Consider the following 22175-nt stretch of genomic DNA (forward strand, 5'->3'; position numbering starts at 1 on the left):
CTAATTTTGCGCCGACATAGAACCGAAAACTTTCGTAACGACGTAAATGCGGATGGGGCGTCACCCGAATTCCTTTTATTAAAATTAAATTCGACAATCCGAACCGCGAGGCTTAAAAAGTTTATTTTTAGTAAACTCACTTATAGATGTCAATGCGTTCTTATTTTTCTGGAAAATATATAGCCAATGATAGCTATAAAAAGTTGTTTTAATAAAAAATGAAAGGATCGCGGAGCTTATATTAAGGAATGAATTTTCAATTTTAAAAGTCCTTTTAACATCACTGACTGAGTTTAATAATATATAATAGATCGAACAATAAAGCATCTAACTCACGTCCTAGATAACGCCGAATATATTATCAATTGCGGTTTCTAAAAAACATTTTAACAAAAAAATTGATCCGACTTCAAAAAATATATAAGGAGCTCAAAAAAAATCAAACTTAGATTTTCAACAAAAAAAAAGTTTTAATATAAAATATTTACATGATAATTCTTGTAATAACTAAATACTAAATAACTAACAATAAACAAAAACATTATGTCATTAATCTATATACTACACGTATTTCATATTCTACTATATACACACAATTTAGCTTAATACCTACCTAAACCTACATCTATTTACAACATTATTTTAACTACTACTAACTGATCACCCTGAAGTCACTGAAAGGTAGGTATTAAGCTAAATTGTGTGTATAGTGGAAAATAAAATACGTGTAGTAAATAGGTTAAATAAGGTTTTGTTTATTTTTATTTAGTTATTGCAGCAATTATTATGTACATATTATATTTTAAAGCTTTTTTTGGATTAATAATCTAAGTATGAATATTATTATTTTTTTATTTTATGGATTCCTTATTTATATCTTGTGGTCGGTTCAATTTCTTTGTTATAAATATTGTATAAGTATAGGTGCAGCCCGAATGAGGAAAAATCGGAATAAATAGTGAATGAAAAAATAAGGAACGCTTCATGCATCAGGATCGGCTACCAAGCCTAAGTGATTTGACAAATGTTCTTACCAAACCAGAACAACAACAAGAAGCCGTTGTCCCCGCCATGAATTGAATTCGCTAGCCCGCTAGATGTGGCTAGCCCATAAAAATCACACTGAACGACTTTTAAACTGAACGATTTCCGGTCTTCCGTCACATCAGTTCAGCAATAACACTATACACAAATATCTGATTATTTCAGATAAAAAAATATGTGAAAACTTTGTTCGTGCCTTCGAAATTTGGGGTTTTCCGTCGATTTCCTCATAATCCACCGTCAGATCCAATGGTATCCAACCTTATAAGTTCACTATTTTGAATAATTTTTTTTTTAATTTCTGTCCATAACTGACGGACAAATCGGTGAAAATACATAAAGAAAATACAGTTGAACATAGAACTTACTCCATTTTGAAATGGCTTAAAAATGTATAGTTTTAGATAAATAACGAATTTTTCTATCTCGTTTTATCCCAGTTAAAAAGGAAATATTTACTGATTTATCGGAACATGCAACCGAATTGCCCTATAAAATTCTATAAGGATGGGTATTGGTTGTCCATCCTGCCAAATGTCTCCAAAATACTCCAAAACATTAGTGACAATAACACGAGTATACATAGTTTGGACCTGAGCATCCAAAAGCTTTTTATAGGATAAATTGGAATCAGTCCTTCTTTTACAATTTGTGCTATTTTGAACTATATTTGGCCATTAACGGCCATTTGTTGATTTGAAAAGTATAAATCAGAAATTAACAGAAGTTGAATTGAGCTTTCTATACTGCTCAATCTGCTTAACTAATCGTTCACCATGCCTTTGTCCTAAAATACTTGGCATCGCCTTTCGATTCTGCTGCATCTTGGTCTATCCGCTCTCCTTGCTCGTCGCTCATGTTCCCTAAATTTTATGGAAAAAACCAAACCCGAGATATGAATGCAGAAAATGTATTTTGATAGATATTTGAGGTCCAATCTTATGGTAATTTTGCAAATGTCGATAATGTTCTTGTAATCCTGTGATTTGTGGTTTTTGAGAAAGTTGTATAACAACACTTACAACAACAAATATACACAATTATACAGTGCCTTTTTTACCCTTATACTGACGAAATTCATTGAGCTGAGATTGATTTTTTGGTTCTCTCCATAACATTAGCACAGTAAATGAAAAGTATACATTTTAACCAAGTGATCACTTACACATACAGCTTTGTTCGGCACACCTTATATATTTTGGGTACCCATTGCTTGTTAGTATTTATTACAGCAATAGCAAAGTACTGAAAATTCGCATGTTTAAGAGCATTTGCCATGATTTTTTCAGGTTTACCAAGCATATCAACGAATGTAACGAACATAATTTCAATCGACTTTTCAACATTGTATCTGCGCAGACGAACATTCTACAACACAATCACAGCAAAAAACCAAGTTCCAAATGATGTTCAATACAATTTTGTTAACTGAAATGCACGAACTCGAAAACCAGAATCAACTTTAACACATTCAATCCTTATATGTATCAGCTCAGGATACGAAATAATGCTAAGAACCGTTCTCAGCTGCCTGGCTCCAATACTTTACCAGAATTCCTAAACTTCTGGGATTAGAGGTTATAAACTGGCAAACGTTGTGAACCAAAATTGAAAGTTGATGCGGTAACACTACGATATGAATTGGCTATTTTATTGGACAGAATGCCAGTTACTAAAGGCGAAAAATAACTAACAAAGATAGAACAACTAGTCAACGAAATCATAAATGCGAAAATAAGGTGCCAACAAACCAAAATCCCTATGGAAAAGAAGATACTTGATATTAAAACTTAAAAGATACCGAAAAAAACGAGCAATAGATGAACATCTATCTACAAGATCTATCAGCAAATAAAGAGTCCGTTAATAAACAATCGGAGCTACTTCCCAACCACAAACAAAAGAATTACGCTGATAACTTAAAATCCGAAAATATGACACCAGTTACTTCAAAGTAGTAAAATAAGAGGAAAGGAATCGATCTATAAGTCTATGCATTAGACAAATGTTAAAATAGTCTCCTAGAAAAGTTATAATAAATCCTATATGATAAATATAAATCCACAAGAGCACTTCATATACGTATAAAATACGGTATAGTACCTTAGAACAACAACATTTAAAATATTTGTTTTTTTTTCAGTGTTTGACGCAATCATGGTATTTAACGTGCGACATGCAGTATTACTACTTTTCGCCGATTATTCTGGTTCCTCTATCAAGCAGCAGTAACTTTGGATACGCCGTATATGGAACCATCTACGTCTTATCGATCGCAGTAAACTTTTACTTCGCTTATCTCAACAAATACAACGGCGGAGTGCCCGTAACGTGAGTTTGAATAACATTTCTCATGGAAATTATTCAGTGGAAATATGTTGAGGAAAATTCGGTTTGTAATTGATTAAATAAAAGACAACAGTTTTCAGGAAGTCCATAACGTTGGTTTCAAAATCGATGTACTCTCTTGCCTGAATAAGTAACTTTGTTAAACAGCGAATGTATATCCTGTTTAATTTCGGCCGCAAATAATTGAATATTATTTTATTAAGAACTTCTTCAGAATAGAAAAATAATTCACATTAACATTATATAACTATTTTTTAAATAAATCAGAACTAATAAATATCTTGAATTTATTATATATAAAAGTCTAACAATAATAGTACAACAATTGATTGTAGTTGTTATAATTAAGGCTACATGGTGGTCCTCCTACTTAGCAGGGCATGGGTGTACTTTGTGATTTTGATTATAACACTAAATAGATCTAGACGACATCCGGCAAGGTATAACCACCCTAGTAATACCAGTAACCAGGCTGGGTAAGGCCGGATACATTCTGGAATGATGTTTAAATTGGTCACCGGCCAGTTGGTAGGATTAAAAGCCGAGGACCGTGGTTCGGAGCCCACGTTAAACAGTACCTCCATTCAAAATAAGCTTTGCTATGGAAGGAAACTTTAAAATAAAATTAAAAAATGGGAAAAAGTCCAAATAATTCAGTTAGAAAGTGAGCCATTTCCAACAAAACCAAACATGGAAACTATCAGTTCCTACACTTCTGGAATGTAATAAAAAATAATATAAATATAAAACAAATAAAAATAATGATTATACTAAGAGAATAGAATAATATATAAAGGTGAATATCAATAGTGAAACAAACAGTATATAAAATTAAAAGAATCTATAAGCTTAGTATATTGAAGCGAAAAAAGGATATATAAAGTTAAAATAATACATGTAAAACAAGAAAGCTTAAACATATGTACATATGAGAAGATAGGTAAATTAACTTCCACCTGCTCGGTCGTTTTTTGTCTAAAAACATTCTGGGCATAATTTAAATTTGAAGTCTTTTTGTCACGTTTAATATTCCTAGAAACTATTTCTGAAAGTGTCAATAATTATAAGTAACATACCGTATTTCTCCATATTTTAACATTTACACCACACACATAGTCTATCCAATAAAACACTAATCTCACATCATCTAAATTTCTAATGTCACAACGCCATTCCTTGATTACAGCCCGTGTCGATCCACTTGTTCGGCTTTAGAGATAGTAAGTTGGTTGAGAACAAAAACATGTTATTTCTCCATGGTAGTTGCCCTTTGATTTGGAGAAAAGTACTATCACAGCCACAGCAATGAAACGATTCCTATTTCCAGCATGATCGCAAAATCTCTACAATGGATTATTAAAAACAATATTATGAATAACAAAACCTAATCAAATGTAATTCTAACTTTTGTATTTCATCAACCTTTACTCACTTTACGCCCTTTTCATCAGCATCTTGCTAAGAATATCACCCATCTATCTAGAACTGGACACAAATTAATATAACAAATCTTCCTTAATTTTATTATATATTTGTATACAGTTGTATACTTATAAATTGTATTATTTAGAAAGCAATGTCTGTGGGTTATCTTTAAGTTGTTTAAACCCAATGTTGCCTCACAGTATAAAGGGATGTCTTTCATGTCTTAAAGAGCCGCATACCTTTTTTAATGGATACTTCCCAGATTGACAGGTTTCTCTAAAATAATTGTATTAAATTATGTTTGGATTGAAAGAACTACTTACTGTTTTTATAAATTTTATAAATTTGATCTCGAATAAAGCCAATATTAAGGTGATCTTGAATCGTCACCCGCTTCGTATGGATACTTTCTTTTTGGTTAATTCAACATTATATTGATTTGATGATATTATGATAGATTTTAATCATAATACTCATACTAATATACAGTGTAGATAAGCTACAAAATATTTCCAATAAAACCGCTGCAACTTAATATTTTATCGTATCAATACTTACCTTTCCAACACATTTTACTGGCAATAATTATTTCGTTCTTATTCGAAGTAACTGACTAAAAACGCATTCTGTTTTTGACTGACTATTTATTGGCTTCGGCGTTTTTAATCAGAGTAACAACTAATATTAAGCAGTGATTAGAAATGTATCAAAATAAGCAAAGCGCCAAAACAACGTTTGCCGATTTGTAAACTACAATTATTATCGCTAAGGTTTTGAAGAACTTTACAACCATTTGACAACCTGGTGAATTTTATAGGCTAATTCGGTTACATGTTCGAACGCATCAGCCATCATTGTATCTAATTTTAACTAGAATAAAATAAGAAGGAAACATACGGTCTAACTTTAAAACTAATTTACAACCTGCGATGGGCAATACATACGACATAATGATGACGTAAGTTCACTGTTATTTTGGATAGACTATATAATGGCTTAGAGAAAGTGTAACTTTTTTTTTCCCCCTTTTCGAACTGTTTTTACTGAAACCATAATTCTAGAACAGATTTCTAAACGAAAACTTGGTGACAATCACAAGTTTCTTTTCAAGCCAGGTACGAGAGTTTTGCCAACATAAACCAAATGGTAGACTTCGAAAATACAAATTCTGATTATATAAAAATACTTATATAATAATAATTAAAATTTCAGTAATCAGCTATTTTCCACGAAATATTTTCAACATTATTACATCGCTCCCCACGTGAGAGCTTCAACTTACATCGTCGGTTTGGGCTTTGGATTTTACCTCTACAAACATCGCGGCGCTACCTATAATTTAAACGCTTTTAGCGTCGTAACCGGATGGCTGCTTTGTATTCTAATTATGCTGGCCTCTCTAGTCGGTAGTAAAACTAACACGACAGGACGTATGATGTGATGTCGCGACCGATTTTAGGATGTCTGATATTTTTTACCGAAGAACACGAATATAATCGGCTGGAATCGTCCAGTTTTCTAGCTTTATCGAGATCGTCGTGGTCAATGGGCATAGTCTGGATTATATGGGCCTGTGTTAACGGATATGGTGGTAAATATATGGATATAATTATATATAATATGGCCTATAACAGGTCAATTGAAAAGTCTCCGGCCTACCGCAATAAAACACATTTTTTTAGCAAAACTAATGTTTTTATTCAACCTTCAAGTGTAATATTCTGATTATAGCGACCTTCCAACTTTTCGATACGATTTTTATAGTATGATTTATCCTTTGCTTCAAAATAGGTCTCAGTTTCGACGATCACCTCTTCATTCGACGGAAATTTCTTCCCAGCGAGCATTCTTTTGAGATCTGAGAAAAGGAAATAGTCGCTGTATAATAGTCGAACCAGCACTTTCTTTTTCTTCAAATCCGGCCGTTTTTCGCGATTTCGTCCTTCAAACAGTTTAATAACGCTATGCAATAGTCGCTGTTGATGGTCCTTCCTTTTTCAAGAGAGTCAATGAAAATTATTCTATACGCATCCCAAAATACAGACGCCATAACATTGTCAGCCGACTGTAGCGCTTTTCCACGCTTTGGAGCGGCTTCATCGTGTGCAGTCCACTCGGATGACTGTCGATTGGACTTTAGAGTAAAATTAGGGAACCATGTTTCATCTCTTGTCACATATCGACGTAAAAACGCGGGTTTATTATGCTTGATCACCTTCAAACACTGCTCCGAATCATCAACTCGTCGTTGTTTTTGGTCAAAAGTGAACTCGCGCGGCACTCACTTTGCACAGAGCTTATTCATATCCTAATATTCGTAAATGATATGATGTAGATGTTCAGTTGATATTTTCAGAGTGTCTACTATTTCATTCAATTTCAATTTACGGTCATTCAAAATCATTTTGTGGATTTTTTTAATGTTTTCGTCGGTAACAACCTATTTTGGGCGTCCACAGCGTTCACCGTCTTCGGTGCTCATTTTACCACGTCTAAACTTAGCATACCTATCCTTGATGGGTGATTTTCCTGGGGCAGTGTACGAAAACTCGGCATCAAGATAAGTTTTTGCTTCAACTGTATGTTTTCCGTTCAAAAAGCAATATTTTATCAACACGCGAAATTCATTTTTATTCATTTTTTTCACAAAAGTTGCTTCACTCAAAATGATATTTGAAATTTTGTGAATTACAAACTAAAAATATATGGATTTACTCTATTAGCGCCATCTATGTGTCAGTCCAGTCCACTTTTCAATTGGCGTGTTAAATTAGTTCTAAATATTTTTTCATTAGAAGCTTTATTAAGAATAATCCACACAACGTATTTTATTCAAACTTCTGTATATCAATATCGCATTTTTTAATAATTTACATCATTTGAGGCTATCCATGAATAGACCATTTTTTGTATCTTCATCAAGGTAAAGCGCTGCTCAGATAGATCCCGACTCGTCGATGTGTCGCAAAGAATAGTAATCAGAAGGAGGAAGGTCTGGAGAGTAAGACGAGTGGGTTTTTTAGATTTTAGCAGAATTTATAGCTTATAATTATTAGCTTGGAACCATAAATATTTGGTTTTGCCATAGATGTTGCGGCATGACAAGGTGGTCCTCATAATTTATTTTGTTAATATTATAATATTGGGTTCACTTTTCATCACCAGTAGTAATACGATGCAAAAAATCTGTCAAATTTTGCCATTGAAGCAGAATGTCTCTTAAGATCAATTCATAATGCACAAATTATCTAAGATTTTGAATCACTCCCATGTTCTTGAAGCAATTGGAAATGGCTTCTTATGTTACTCCCAACAATTCTGTATATTCTACTTCCATATTACATGAATCGTCATCGAGTAATGCGTTCAAATCCTCGTCTTTTTGATTGTCCTGAACGCTCTTTAACCTCGGTTTCAAAATCACCGCTTTTAAAACGTCGAAAGCAGTATTGACATAATAATATCGATGAAGCATGGTTTCCATAAGCTTCACACAGCATTAGATCAAAGTAAAATTAACGTATAGAAATAATACTTTCCGCAAAATCTATTTACTCTGAAATAATATTTTTGTTCAAACTTCTAGTTAGGCTCCAACATGATCTTGATTGCAAATGTACCCGATGAGATTTATTACATACTACCATCTCTTGTAAATCTTTTAAATTTCAATGCATTTTCAACAATTTTATGAAAAAGCAATAAGAACGCATAACTCAATTATACTCCGGTCTGATATACAGTTTGCAAATAGAACTATTCAACAATACAAGTCAAAGTGCCATATCAATTATTAATAAAAATTACAACTTGACATATAATATAGTATCAGAAAAACACCTCTTGTACCACATAGTGTGTTAGGTTTATTCTCCTCTCACTTACTCCATGTATGAATGCCTCACATTATCTGTTGTATTTGCTCAGCCCTTTTGGTTCGATTAATGATATTCATCTCTTCTGAAATATCTCTCTAACACGCTCATCCCAAGTTCAAGGTTCACTTAAATCGCCCTCTGACTTCGACAAAGGGCGAGTCCTTGCTTCCCATATTTTCTATAGCTATCTCGTATCCTCCATGTGCTGTAATATCTCCACCAAAAGAGTCACCAGAGTTCCACTAAATCAATATTAGGATATTTTCTTATTTCTTTACTTCTCATCCTATCGATTTCTATTACACCCCTGACATTTTTGACATGTTGCATTTCTGAGGTTTGTATATATACTCTTCTACTGTACCTACCCCCATTGATAATACCCACGTCGCATAACTTAATATTAACGTCGATCTGTTAATTACTTTTAAAGCTTCAGTTTTCCTTGATATTTCCTTGTCGTTAATGAATTTGTAATATTTATAACCAAGTACAATATCTTCAAATTCGATAGCTACATATTTAAATGCATTTACTTATTCGATTTTTTCATACTCAAATTATAAACTTATTACTTCTGACTCTTCCACCACCATGATTTTCGTTTTACTTTAATCCTTTACCATTCCATATTATATAGTGTCATATACCATCTGTTTAATATATTTTCTATGGTGTAATCTCTCAGTTGTTATTAGGGGTGTTGGCCACCAAATTGAAATATCGATATATTTTTGCAACAAGTGTAAAAAATATCGGTTATTTACGAAAAAAATAATAAAATATTAGCCTAATAAATATATATATTTTCTAAATATATATAGGTAACAAAATTTACCAGATTTTTAATATAAGTACCAATTTTAAAAGTTTATTAAAAATTATATTCAATTTATTTTGAAAAAATATCGAAAAATATCGGCTACCAAAATATCAATATATGTACATATCATCCAAAAAGGTATCTACTAACATTCACTAACATTAGTGTTATAAACAGGGTTCTTCTACAGTTATATAAAGTCCCGCGATGTAATCACTCTGGTTGAGTTTTAAGGGCTTTACAATTTTATTATTTACGCCTCTTTAATCTAAGTATAAAAAATGATATAAATTCTTTCCCACAATAATAGAATCATAAAAATGCAATGATACATAATAGAAAACTTGATGTAATTGCAAGAACAAACAACTATGACTAACTCGATTAAATGTAAACATCTCAATAATAAACTACCAACTGTCTTGTGGCCGTAAGAAGATCCATAACCAAGCTGCCGCAGTTGATTAATAATCGAAAACAGATAGACAACTAAATTGGATGCGACTGATACGAAGACATTAATTAAGTTCCCGCATTGTCTAGAGTCAATAAAGTCATTTAATACAATTATTCTATGAAAAGCTATATATTTTTAAATACAATAGTAATAATGTTACAAAATAATATTAATGGAACTCAACAAATGGTATAAAATTATTTTAAACAATTATTTTAACTAAAAGTTAAATAAATCCAAAGGGTCCTGTACTTAAAAACATTACATATTAATAATATTTCACTCTCTATTTACCTCTCTGAATCTATTGTGAACCTTATTTTATAGCTTTCTGTAACAAGCGTAAAAATTATATTCAGGCAATTTCGAATAAAAAAGTAATAGTATGGTATCAAAACCTAATTCTTCAGAAAAATTAATTTAGTTATCATTAGCTATTATTAAAAATGTCGAAACCATTAATAAATATTCAGCATGTATATATTTTCTATTATTGTGCTTCCACATAAATATCACACAATCCACATCTAATATTGTTCTAATGAAATAATAACAAATAATACACTAACAATAACTCTTGCATTTTTATCTACATAATGTATTACAATTATTAGTTTTATTTAATTTTATCATCAATCATTTAGCTCATATAATTTCAGCTCAAAACCCAAAAGATATATGAATTATGGAAATCAAAATAGAATTAAATAATAATTTAAATATCATTACATTAATTAAAACTCAACAATCGTATCAAACAGAGTAAAAATAATTACCGCGAATGCTTGGATTAATGGATGGTTTACTTTAAAATGGGCCAAATAAGATTAAAGTATATTAAGTATTCGGTTTGTGTTGTATTTTAAAACTATTACTGATTTGTAAACACTCTAGTAATATGGATCATATATTATTCACCCAACGTAGATATATCTCTAAACTACGACTTGTATGGAACCTTGGCAAATTCATCTAATTGACTGACAAAATAGCTCATATCAACAACTAAAAACTTTTATACCAATGTAATACTTCACCCGAATAACGATAAAAGCCCATCGATCAAAATGGATCATATATGGTTTAATAGATTGATTGATTAATATTACGATATAGAGCCCCTACAATGCATTAATAGTGGCGAAAAAAATGGGTATTAAACAGGCGAGGTAACTAAATAAAAATCGATAAGGTGTAAAATAAACAAAACACGGTATATCGGTTTATTATGTACAAGGTAAAGTGATAATTAAATTAAATTTCTACTGAGTAAGCTACATAAGTTGTAGGTCACATATTTAAATATATAACAAGTGCCTACAAGTACAGAAAGTGTGAAAAATAAAATTCTCTATATATTTTGTATAAGTGGTAGGAACATAGCTGGTGAGTCGGTTTTTATTTATTTAGTTTTACCCATATATCCAGCTACATAAATGTCGAAAAAAATGTTGAGCTAAGTTGACGTTGAGAGAAAATATAATAAGAAATGAAAGAAACCCAACGTTAATAAACAAGTGAACAGACTGGGAAGGATTTGCTGAAGAATTGAACAAATGAATTCCACTAAATGTACTCCTCAAGACAACTGAACAATTACATTTTGAAGCAGAAAAATTGGTAGTTGATATTCAATAAGCTACTTCGAACAATACTCCAGAAATCAATAGTACAACTAAAGCAATTAATTATCCAAAAGAAGAGAAGGAAATGGTAGCCGAAAAACGTAAATTACGAAAAAAATGGCAACAAAACAGAACACCCGAAAATAAAAATAGTTCATATAATATAACCCAAAGACTGAAAAGAGAAATACTGGAAATTAAAAACAAAAAATTAAATGACTACCTGAGAAATTTAACAGATGATAAAGACACTGACTACTCCCTCTGGAAAGCCACAAAATATCTAAAGCGCTCATGTTTACACAGTCCACCTATAAGAGACTTATGTGGGAATTGGGCATGTGACAATCACCAAAACGCAGAAGCATTTGCTGCATATCTAGAAAAAACTTTCAAACCAAACGAAACTAATATTCAACATAATCTGCCGGATATAGAAGCTGAAAATTCGATGATTGAATTAGTCACGCCGATGGAGTAAACCAAAGTTATTAAAACTGACATTAGCCCCAAGAAATCACCAGGCTACGATTCAATAACAGGAGAATTACTGCAAAAACTACCAAGAAAGGGATTTAAAAAACTCACCAACTTGATCAGTACAGAAATTAGATTAAAACATGTCCCAGACATTTGGAAAATGGTGGAAATTATAATGATCCCAAAATCTCTGAGCAAACGAAATAAAAGCTTATAGAACTATATCACTGCTGCCAGTAATATCTAAAGTATTTGAAAAAATCCTGTTGAAAGGAATAAAACCGATCATAGGGAGAAAAATCCTAATACCAACGCACCAGTTTAGGTTTATTAACAAACACTCAACAATTGACCAGGTCCACAGAATAACAGATATTATTGAAAAAGCCTACGAAATTAAAAAAGTATGCTCAGCTATATTTTTATATGTAGCACAAGCCTTGAATAAGGTTTGGCATGAAGGCCTTGTTCATAAACTACAGAAAATGCTACCAAAACAACACACCGAACTATTAAAATCATACATTACAACCAGAATGTTTAGAGTCAAACAATATAAAGCTTACTCTACAATAAAATGAGTTAAAACAGGTGTACCACAAGAAAGTGTACTGGGACGAATGCTTTATCTACTCTACGCTTGTGATATACCACAAACGGAAAATATTACAATGGCTAAATTTGCTGATGATACTGCGATTATAGCTGTCGGAAGAAGTGACGAAGCCTCACGAAAATTACAACAGGCAAGTGACAATATAAATAATTGGACATAAGCCTGGAAAATAAGAATTCATGAAAGTCAATCTGTATATGTACAGTTCACCTATAAACAAACTGTACAAGCACCAATAACATTAAATAATACTATCATTCCATATAGCAACAACACTAAATATCTCAGAATGAATCTCGATGCAAAAGTTCGCTTTAAGGAACATGTAAAGGAGAAAAGTAAAGAACTGGAATTGAAATATAGGAAAATGTACTGGCTAATTGGAAGAAAATCACAATTATCAGTACATAATTAGTATTAATAATATTGAAATATTGCAGATTTAGGACACCACCAGAACAGGACACAGACTCAAAAGAATCAAACCATCCGATCTTGTGTAGTGTTGTGTAGTGAGGTGCATATATTAAAAAATTCAGCAGTGACGTGTATAAACATTATTTCACCAGAGACTGCGATGGGTCCTCCTAGTTATATTTAAGGTATTATAAAGACAAATTGTAGGTTAGGAGGAAACGAATAGTAACAATATATTAATAAAATAAAATAAAAACCCATATATTAATATAAATATATTTGAAATACTTTATATTCATTTTGTTCTCGATAACACCCAATTGCAAAAAAATCTAAAAGCTGTTTAGATTTTGTGGCGTAAAATTTTGGACTCCTAAACCCTAAAATGATTTCTTTTTTGTCAGACGACGACAGGTTTCTTGACAATTTGTGTAACTATATTAAAGAGGTTAATTCTACTAAATAAGAGAAAAAAGACTTAAAACATATTACTTTAATTACAAACCCTTAATTATACATATTTTTTTATCTAATATATGTTCACTACCACGCGCTAAAACCTTTTTCTTTCTCCCTTTGAGACTGTAGGGAGGAAAAAAACCACTTTCTGAGGCGTCCGACATTGAAAATCATTGGGACGCTCCATTTTCCTTCGTATCTTTTCATCAACTCTTTAGTATTCTGATGGAATCGTTTACATTGCTCTTCGTCATTCACAAATGCAAATTTTCCAGAGAATAATCAAGAAAATAATGAAAATTTACTCTCAACAACGTAACCTAATACTTGAAATGCCTTTAGCATATTTTTGACTATTTGCCTAAAAATTTCTCTATGACCTCCTTAAAAGCACTCCACCCTTCTTTTGGATTAATTGTGGATGAGTTGTAAGGCGAAAAATACTAATAAACTGGATTTTTTCTATATTATTTTCTTATATAGTATATCAGAATGCATATAAAATATTCTGTTCAAATAGAGTTATAAAAAATATTTTTAACAAAAGAATTAAATCAACTCCAAAAACGAAATAAGAAACTCACAAAAAAGCAAAATAAAGTATGTACTTAATAATCGTCTTTATAACTAAATAAAAATAACAAAAACTTTATTTAGCCTATCTACTACAAGTATTATATATTCTACTATAACACATAATTTAGCTTAATACCTACCTAAATCTATTTATCTTTTTACAATATTATTTTAACTACTATCAACTAATTACTTTGAAGTCGGTGCCGATCAACAAAGTAGACAAATTTGTTTGGTTCGTAATTTACTTTTTTTGTATAAGTCACAAAATTATATTATTATTTTTATATTATTGAGCTTGATTATTTGTATAATTTTTTAATTTTTAATGAGTTTCTTTTTTTTTGTCGGTTCAATTTTTTTGTTCAAAATATTTTATTTTGGTGTTAAATATTTACTCAATAAATTACAAGCATTACAATGGATAGCAAAAGTGAAATACAGCCAGCATGATGAAATTATAGGAATAAAGAGACCGTGATTGAATATAAGGAACGTTTTAGGCCCGATGTGCTACCTAGTCTAGGTGATTCTACAAATAATCCAATCAAACTAGAACAAAAAAATCTGGTGTCCTGTTGGGAATTAAATCATCGTCCTGGCGTGTGAGCTCAACGTTCTAACCATTACACCATAGAAACAATTACCTACAATGTTTCTACAATGTCTCATATGATATGGCTATTGCTTAAAAAGCAAACTGACCTACTTTTACATTGAACCACTTCCGATTTTTCGTCACACCAGTTCAACAACAACGTTATACACTAATATCTAATTATTTTAGATAAATAAATATGTGAAAACCTTGTACGCGCCTTTGAAATTTGAGGTTTTCCCTCGGATTTCCCCCCATCTGATTCTAATTTCGTGGGGTGATCCCAATATCCCAATGGGATCACGTCAGAAGTGCACTCTTTCGAATAAAAAAAGAATTTTAATAATCGGTCCATAATTGACGGGGAAATCGGCGAATATACATTATATATACGGCATATATATATATATATATATATATATATATATATATATATATATATATATATATATATATATATATATATAGTTATAGGAATAAAGAGATCATGATTGAAAATAAGTTGTTAACTATATTGTTAACAGATCTCAACAAATAATATATTTAAAACAAAGCGATCAGTGCTTTGCCAGATTTAGATTCCTGTGACATTAACATTTCATGCAGAGTTTCCGTTCCATATCTGTAAACTTATTTGGAGCAACGATAACTTTTGGCCCTAACTTATTTCTTAATTTCAAATCATTCGACAAATTTTTATAGCGAAAGAGATCTGTATATCCGATATATAAATCGCAACACAATATTGATTTAGATATATTTTTAGAACCACTTTCATTTAATAAATTATTCTCACAAAATATAAACTGACAATAAACGCCATTAGAGTGCGTCGATTACTTCTTCTTCACGCCAAACCGACACTGCCAGTTAACGCTAACGTCTCCACTTAACGGAATCTAAATGGCTCAATTCTAGCGACGTCAAACCTAATAAATCTATCGTACGTTCAATGTGGGAATCGATTATTCCGTTTTGCGTATCGGATCGTACTCGAAAACGGAGGAAAAAGCCGAAAAGGACGACTTTAAAACTCGACTCGTTCGGTTATTCGACGAACGAATGCCAGTTAATAAAATCGCTTCTTCCAGACGCTTTTCCGTGTCGAATGCGCGATCTACAAGAGTGCCAAAACCAATTTAGATGCGAAACGAAATCATACGGGTTAAATCACTCGAGTCTACGTCGCTCGCGATATGAAAAGTAATCAATTTTAGCGCAAGAAAAAACATAATCGTGAAATATTTTATTTTTTAAGGTTAGAAAATTGTTCGTCATAAAAATATATTATATATTTGTATAAACATATACTGTACATGTTTTTTTTCCACTATATGGGGATAACGATAAAACATATTAGTCTGAAATATGAAAAGTGGATAAAAATAAACTTTATAAATATAACTAATATAGTGTTGGGGCTTTTGACCCGCGATTTTGGTTCACCAAATATTTAGATATATAAAAATTAACATGTACATCAAACAAGGAGGGCCAATTTGCTTTTAATGTTTTATTTAGCTTTAGCAAATAATAAACTATGTTTTAATCTATTTATGATCTTTATTCACCATTTTTAATTATTACAAATTATGCTAGATGATTATATTATTCATTCTGTGCACGCTGGTTGTTTCTTTGATACATTTCTTTCTCAATACTATATTTTAAACTAATTTCTCTTTATACATATATCGAACATTTTATCTAATTATGTCCAAGGCATTTGAACCACTTTCAAACTATAGAAGAAGGAAATATTGCACATCGACGTATAAACCAAAAATAATAGCGTCTTTAAATATAGAAACGCAACCTTCCATCCTTTCAATAGATTCATGATGATAAACCAACGCACGTTACCAAAATTTATAACTCAATGTTGTCGCATCAATTTTAAGTGTTAGTTTATATGGACTCTAACATGACAAAATACTAATGTAATTGAAGTAATTAAACAAAAATAACGTTATCAATTATTATTTATTTTAACATTGTATTACATCAATTACATATATTTCAAAAGGACTTAAACTACAGTTAATGAACAGCTACAATAGTTTGTAATTTAAAGTTGTTTTATTATATTTACATTAAACTCTTTCCAGATCACCTATGAGATAGAGTTCTAGGTACGTTTCCGTATATAGTGGTACGTCCTAAGGGCCTAATATATCTAATTAAAAATTGTATATTAAGAAATGTATTTTACTTTCATTAAAGAGCATATCTACCTTTTAACGATTAATTCTTCTTTCCTGTGTTCACTTGCTTAGTCCTTTTAATGTATCTCAATTTTCGAGTTTCGTCTATACATTTTTCTGTATAAAATTAGATTTAATCACTACATTACTCCCTAAAATATTTGCCATATCTACAAAATAGTTAGTATTAATTATATCTTCATAAATTCTAACATATATACTTCATATTTAGGAGTTTCCGCTCTTATCACTCTGTATTGGTAATAATAAATATTGGTTCTTAAATTACTAAATTGTTAATATCAAATCTATCAAATACTTGTTAACAATCTTCCAATTTCTAAAAAAAGTGATACAAAAACATTTAATTTATATTTAACGAATGACAAATTAGTGTTCCAGCTGCAGAAATAAAGCCATGCCTGTTTCCATCATGGACAATAAAATATGTGCAATGAACAATATAAAAGACAATATAAGTATATTTTTATTTTATAATTTTTACTTTTCCGGTAAGTTTTGTTCTCTTTATAGCCTTTTTTAGTTTTTTGTCAAAAGTGGCCCAATGTTCCATTTTGAAATATCCATATCTCGCCTAGATAAATAAATAAAAAAAATAAATCTCCCTAAAAATGCTATTGCTTTAAAAACATTGTCCTTACTTGCCACTTAAATCCTATACTTCCTAATAGCGTATGAAGGGATGACTTTAATGCCTCAAAGAGCTTTATGTCCTAAATTTTTTATGGATACTTCCCAGACTAAGAATTTCCTCTGAAATATTACTTATGGCAGAACATCTCCATAATTGAATTCCATTATATTATTACTTGTGTTATCACTGCAGTTTGCTAGTCACTTCTTCGTTGTTGTCTCCAATTGCAAGTATCGCGATATCATCAGCAAATGTAGCCATAACAACATCTTTTATTTTTAATATGTCATATATATAATTAAAAAATGTCTTGCGGTACACCTTTTTTTATTCATTGTTGAAAAAACTTCCTCTTGTTAACTCCAAATATCTTGACTAATAATCAATTTTTTATGTTGTCATTCTTTCGTATAAGCTCGTAGGGAGCATTTATTTTGACTGTAGAGTATGACTCCCTTCCGCAGGTAATTTTCGCAATAAATGTCCTAGAATTAAAAAATGTATTCCGCTGCCACAAATAATCTGGCAAAATTTTAAATACTACTCTTGAAAACTTTATTACATTATTAGCAAACTAAACAAAACGTAACTCGTAAAAATACTTTTGGAAAATATCAGGACTAACAGTTTTTATTGTTTAGGAATAACGCAATAAATGGTTTGTCATTATTTGTATTTTTTCTCAAGACAATGCTATATCTTATTCTAAGTGGAACAACTTAACCCGATATTTAATCATAATATATCACAACTTAATGTCATAATTGTAAAAATATTCAAAAAATCAGATTATAAAGAAGTGGTTATCATAAAATATTTAATTATGAGCACAAATTTATTTTACACGATATTAATTATATCCTTTATTTAATTATATAAGTAATTAAGTTAATATCAGCTTAGCTTCTATATTATAAATCATAAAATACTGGTCACCACACACTTCAAAGATTACATCAAAAATTAGCTCAAACAACAAAAATTTATTTTGAAGATTTGAATATATATTTCAACAAGATAACAAAGGAGAAAAAAATATATTATACCAAGCATAAAAAACGCAAAGTGATTGTGTTGAAGAAAGAAATATGTTACATATATAGATCACTCAAATTATATCCAGCCAATAATTTAATTGCTTACGTTCTTAACATCACATATATTTTAATTACAACATAAATACATGATATTACTTTAATATATAGCTTCTTTATTTTCTACAACAATGTAATGTTTTAATGTAATGTTAATTAAACAATGTTTTAATATTTCTCCTATTTCAAATTTAAATATTTATTACATTAAAAAAATCACTCTAATCTTATTCAAACAATTTTCCACTAAATTCGCGGGAAAAATATAAGATCAGATTATTTTTATTGTTTTAGTTAATGTAACTCAAACATGAACTCTTGTTGTGCAATTCAGACAAAAATTCTAGGTAAGGCACAGATGTGCAAAATGATAGCAGCTGATTTAAGTGGCAAATACAAGAACAGCGTCACCAAGAAAGTATAATATCCAAAATGAAAATTAACATGCTGGTTAAAAATGTATAAAGTCAAATAGAAATAAAATCATGTATATTATTTTTGTAAAAAGGACCTGAAAGCTATGAAAGTTGATTAAATATATCTAACAATATTTGCCTAGTAGGCGTATTTGTGTGAGATTATAACTATGTTAATAATTTGTAACATTAATAGTAAATATATTAGGACGGATAAACAAAGAAATTTACAAGTATAGTAAATCAAATAATAAAAAACAAAAACTGTATAATGACAGTAAATTCCAGAAATATCCAGTGCAATATAGCATAAATGCAAGTAATCAAATAAAACTTTCTAAATATAAATGCCCTCTGTAAATTAGTTTTAAAGCATTTCATTTAATATAAACCATAATTGTGAAGAATCAGTACAATATACTTATTTCAAGGTATTGTCTATCGATAGCCGCTACTTTTGCCCATGTTTCAGGCAATTTATGGAGTCCATCTCGAAAGAGCGATGCATCTTTTGAAGCTGTTCACAAATAGACCCTTTTTTTGGTATCTTCAAAAACAGTAAAGCGCTGCTCAGACACGTAGTAATAAGTGGTAACCAGAAAAAGATTAGGAGAATATGATGGGTGTATTTCCAAATATATTTTCACCGGTTTGATCGAGTCTTGTCTCGCTGAGGAATAACAGTGGTTTATCCTTACTCGTATTCCGGCCGTTTTTCATTCAGTATTCGACTCAACAACACATCAATTGTAGTCGATTTCAGCTCCTTTCAGATGGTTTCATTACGTTTAAATAGTTCAGAGTACACCGCGCCAAATTGATCCGACCATATACAAAGCTTTAACTTGGATAAATATTCGGCTTTGCCGTTGTTTTTAATACATTACCAGGTACCCCATGATGTTCGTGCTCTTATATTTATCGTAATAGATCTAGTTTATATCACTAGTAACCTGAACGCAAATAGAAAACTCTCTTTTCTGTTGAAGCTGAATTTCACCAAATTCCTTTCAATAATTAGCATTTAGCATTTCCATCAAAGCATTCCCGTGTTCTTCAAGCGATCGTAACCAGTTTCTTGTATTACTCCCAACAATACTGCATATTCTTCTTGTGTTCTACATCGAACATCATCGACCAACCCCTTCAAAACCTCATCAAATTTTCTTGTCCGTCCAGAACGTTCTATGTCTTCGGTGTCGAAATCGAAACTTTTAAAAAGTCGAAACCAGTATTCACCGTAAGTTTCACACAGCATTAAACATGAAATTGATTACTAATATACCCAATGCGATTTAGTACACAATAACACCATCTCTTTGAAATCCTTAAAATTAATTTATAGGCCATAACTTAAAACATGTGCTAGTAGTAGAATTAGATATATTTTTATTATTTAAACACGTGAAATAATTAAATAGTCATGTCTGATTCTTAACTTACAGGCTTTGTAAATGACTTTTTATCATGCCAGTTGTTCCGCATACTTGGAAAAATCAGCTACGGGATGTATCTACTCCACATGGGTGTTCAATACATGACCAGTGGAGCTGCCAAAACACCGAGTTATTTTTCAGATTTTACTTCGGTGAGAACAATGCAATACCGAAGCGCCATCTCCCGACAATTTAGTTTAACTAAACAATTTAATTTTAGCTTATGGCAGCTTTTGGAGATTTACTCCTGATGGTAGGGTTGGGTTTCATATTTACTATACTATTTGAGTCGCCGTTGATTCAAATATTAAGCCTGTTAATCAAAAAGGTGAGTGCTAATTATTACTACCATAATTTCACTATATATTTTGATTTAAATTAGTTTCTTTTATGAACAAATTACTCTAATACTTATATTATAGAACTTTTTATGATTCTTCTTATTTAAACTTCTCCAATCTACTGGAAATGTCACGTCAAAGCTTCTCCTGTTTCATTGCCAGTTGACATCAGAGCTTTTAAACTATAATCTAAGTCATGCGACCTGGCTGCATTGCGATGCGACCAGCAAGAGTATATTATACCCCCAAGAACCTTGGCCTAATAACGAATGCAAAACGATCTTAAAGATTTTTTATAAATAATCCAAGTAAATTTTTCCATTTAATTCACCACTATATTTTCTCAAACATACCAAATACATTAAAAATCGAAGTTATACAAAATGTGCACGACAATTAATATTTCCACAATCAATTACAAATATTTGGTAATTAATTATTTGTTAACTACCTTTAATGTAAATAAATTGATAGTGAATGAGCAACTCTTGTTAAGAGAGGATACAATGTGTTAACATAAGAACATTGAATTGGACATTTAAGAGGAAGAATATATTAAAATATCAGCAGTATACCAAAAAGCAAAATTTTTACCAATGTAACAAAATCATTAATGAAATTCATTAAAACTAATGCGTAAATATAGCATGGAAATAAAGAAGCAGCAAAAATACTATCAAATAGCAGTTGATTAACATGAGTAACAAAACAAAAATGGCCATATGTTAAAAAAAGTATAAAAATTCACATAAAAAAGATTAAATGCGATCCCTAACCAACAAATTCGCCACACATTGATCTTTCTGATTACTTCGAGCTTACATCACAATCACATTAAAGGCTCTATTGATAATAAGCAAGTATATAAATAATTATTTCTGGTTTCCAATTCCAAAATATAAAAGGTAACCGTCAAGGTATGACAAAATTACTTCAATTAATCATGAAGGAATATCCTCTAAGAATTATTGTTAGTAGCTCTAGAAATGCTTTAAAATTAATCATTTTAATTAATTTCTTTCGCATCTTTCAGAAATCAACATCGTAATTCTAGAACAATAAAATATTCAACACAAGAAGGATATCAATTTATAGTTTAATAAATAGACAAATAATGCATGATATATTGTTGTTTTTATTTGATCCCAAATATAATAGGCTGAATAACAAATAAATAAAATATAAAATAAAGACAAGAAAAGTCTTGTTATAGGTACTTGACTACACATACTCCTTTTTTTATAGAGAACTTATGAATAACGAAAATATACATTATGGCAAC

General features: G+C 30.7%; 1 protein-coding gene across 2 annotated transcripts in view; it reads left to right on the forward strand.

Moving 5' to 3' along the window:
• Positions 1–22017, forward strand: part of LOC143190604 (nose resistant to fluoxetine protein 6) — a 60250-nt gene extending 38233 nt beyond the window's left edge. The window contains exons 9-14 of one of the 2 annotated variants that reach the window (XM_076395010.1): positions 3188–3375; positions 6031–6224; positions 6278–6409; positions 20562–20704; positions 20773–20880; positions 21927–22017. In XM_076395010.1, coding sequence (XP_076251125.1) covers positions 3188–3375; positions 6031–6224; positions 6278–6409; positions 20562–20704; positions 20773–20880; positions 21927–21941 — 780 coding nt within the window. In that variant the 3' untranslated portion in view covers positions 21942–22017. The remainder of the gene's footprint in view (positions 1–3187; positions 3376–6030; positions 6225–6277; positions 6410–20561; positions 20705–20772; positions 20881–21926) is intronic. The other variant, XM_076395011.1, reaches the window with a different exon arrangement.
• The last annotated feature ends 158 nt before the right edge of the window (positions 22018–22175 follow it).

Source organism: Rhynchophorus ferrugineus, unplaced genomic scaffold (genome assembly GCF_030347505.1).
Source record: "Rhynchophorus ferrugineus isolate W39M unplaced genomic scaffold, kcgeb_rfMv2 rfM2, whole genome shotgun sequence".
Lineage (NCBI taxonomy): Eukaryota > Metazoa > Arthropoda > Insecta > Coleoptera > Curculionidae > Rhynchophorus > Rhynchophorus ferrugineus.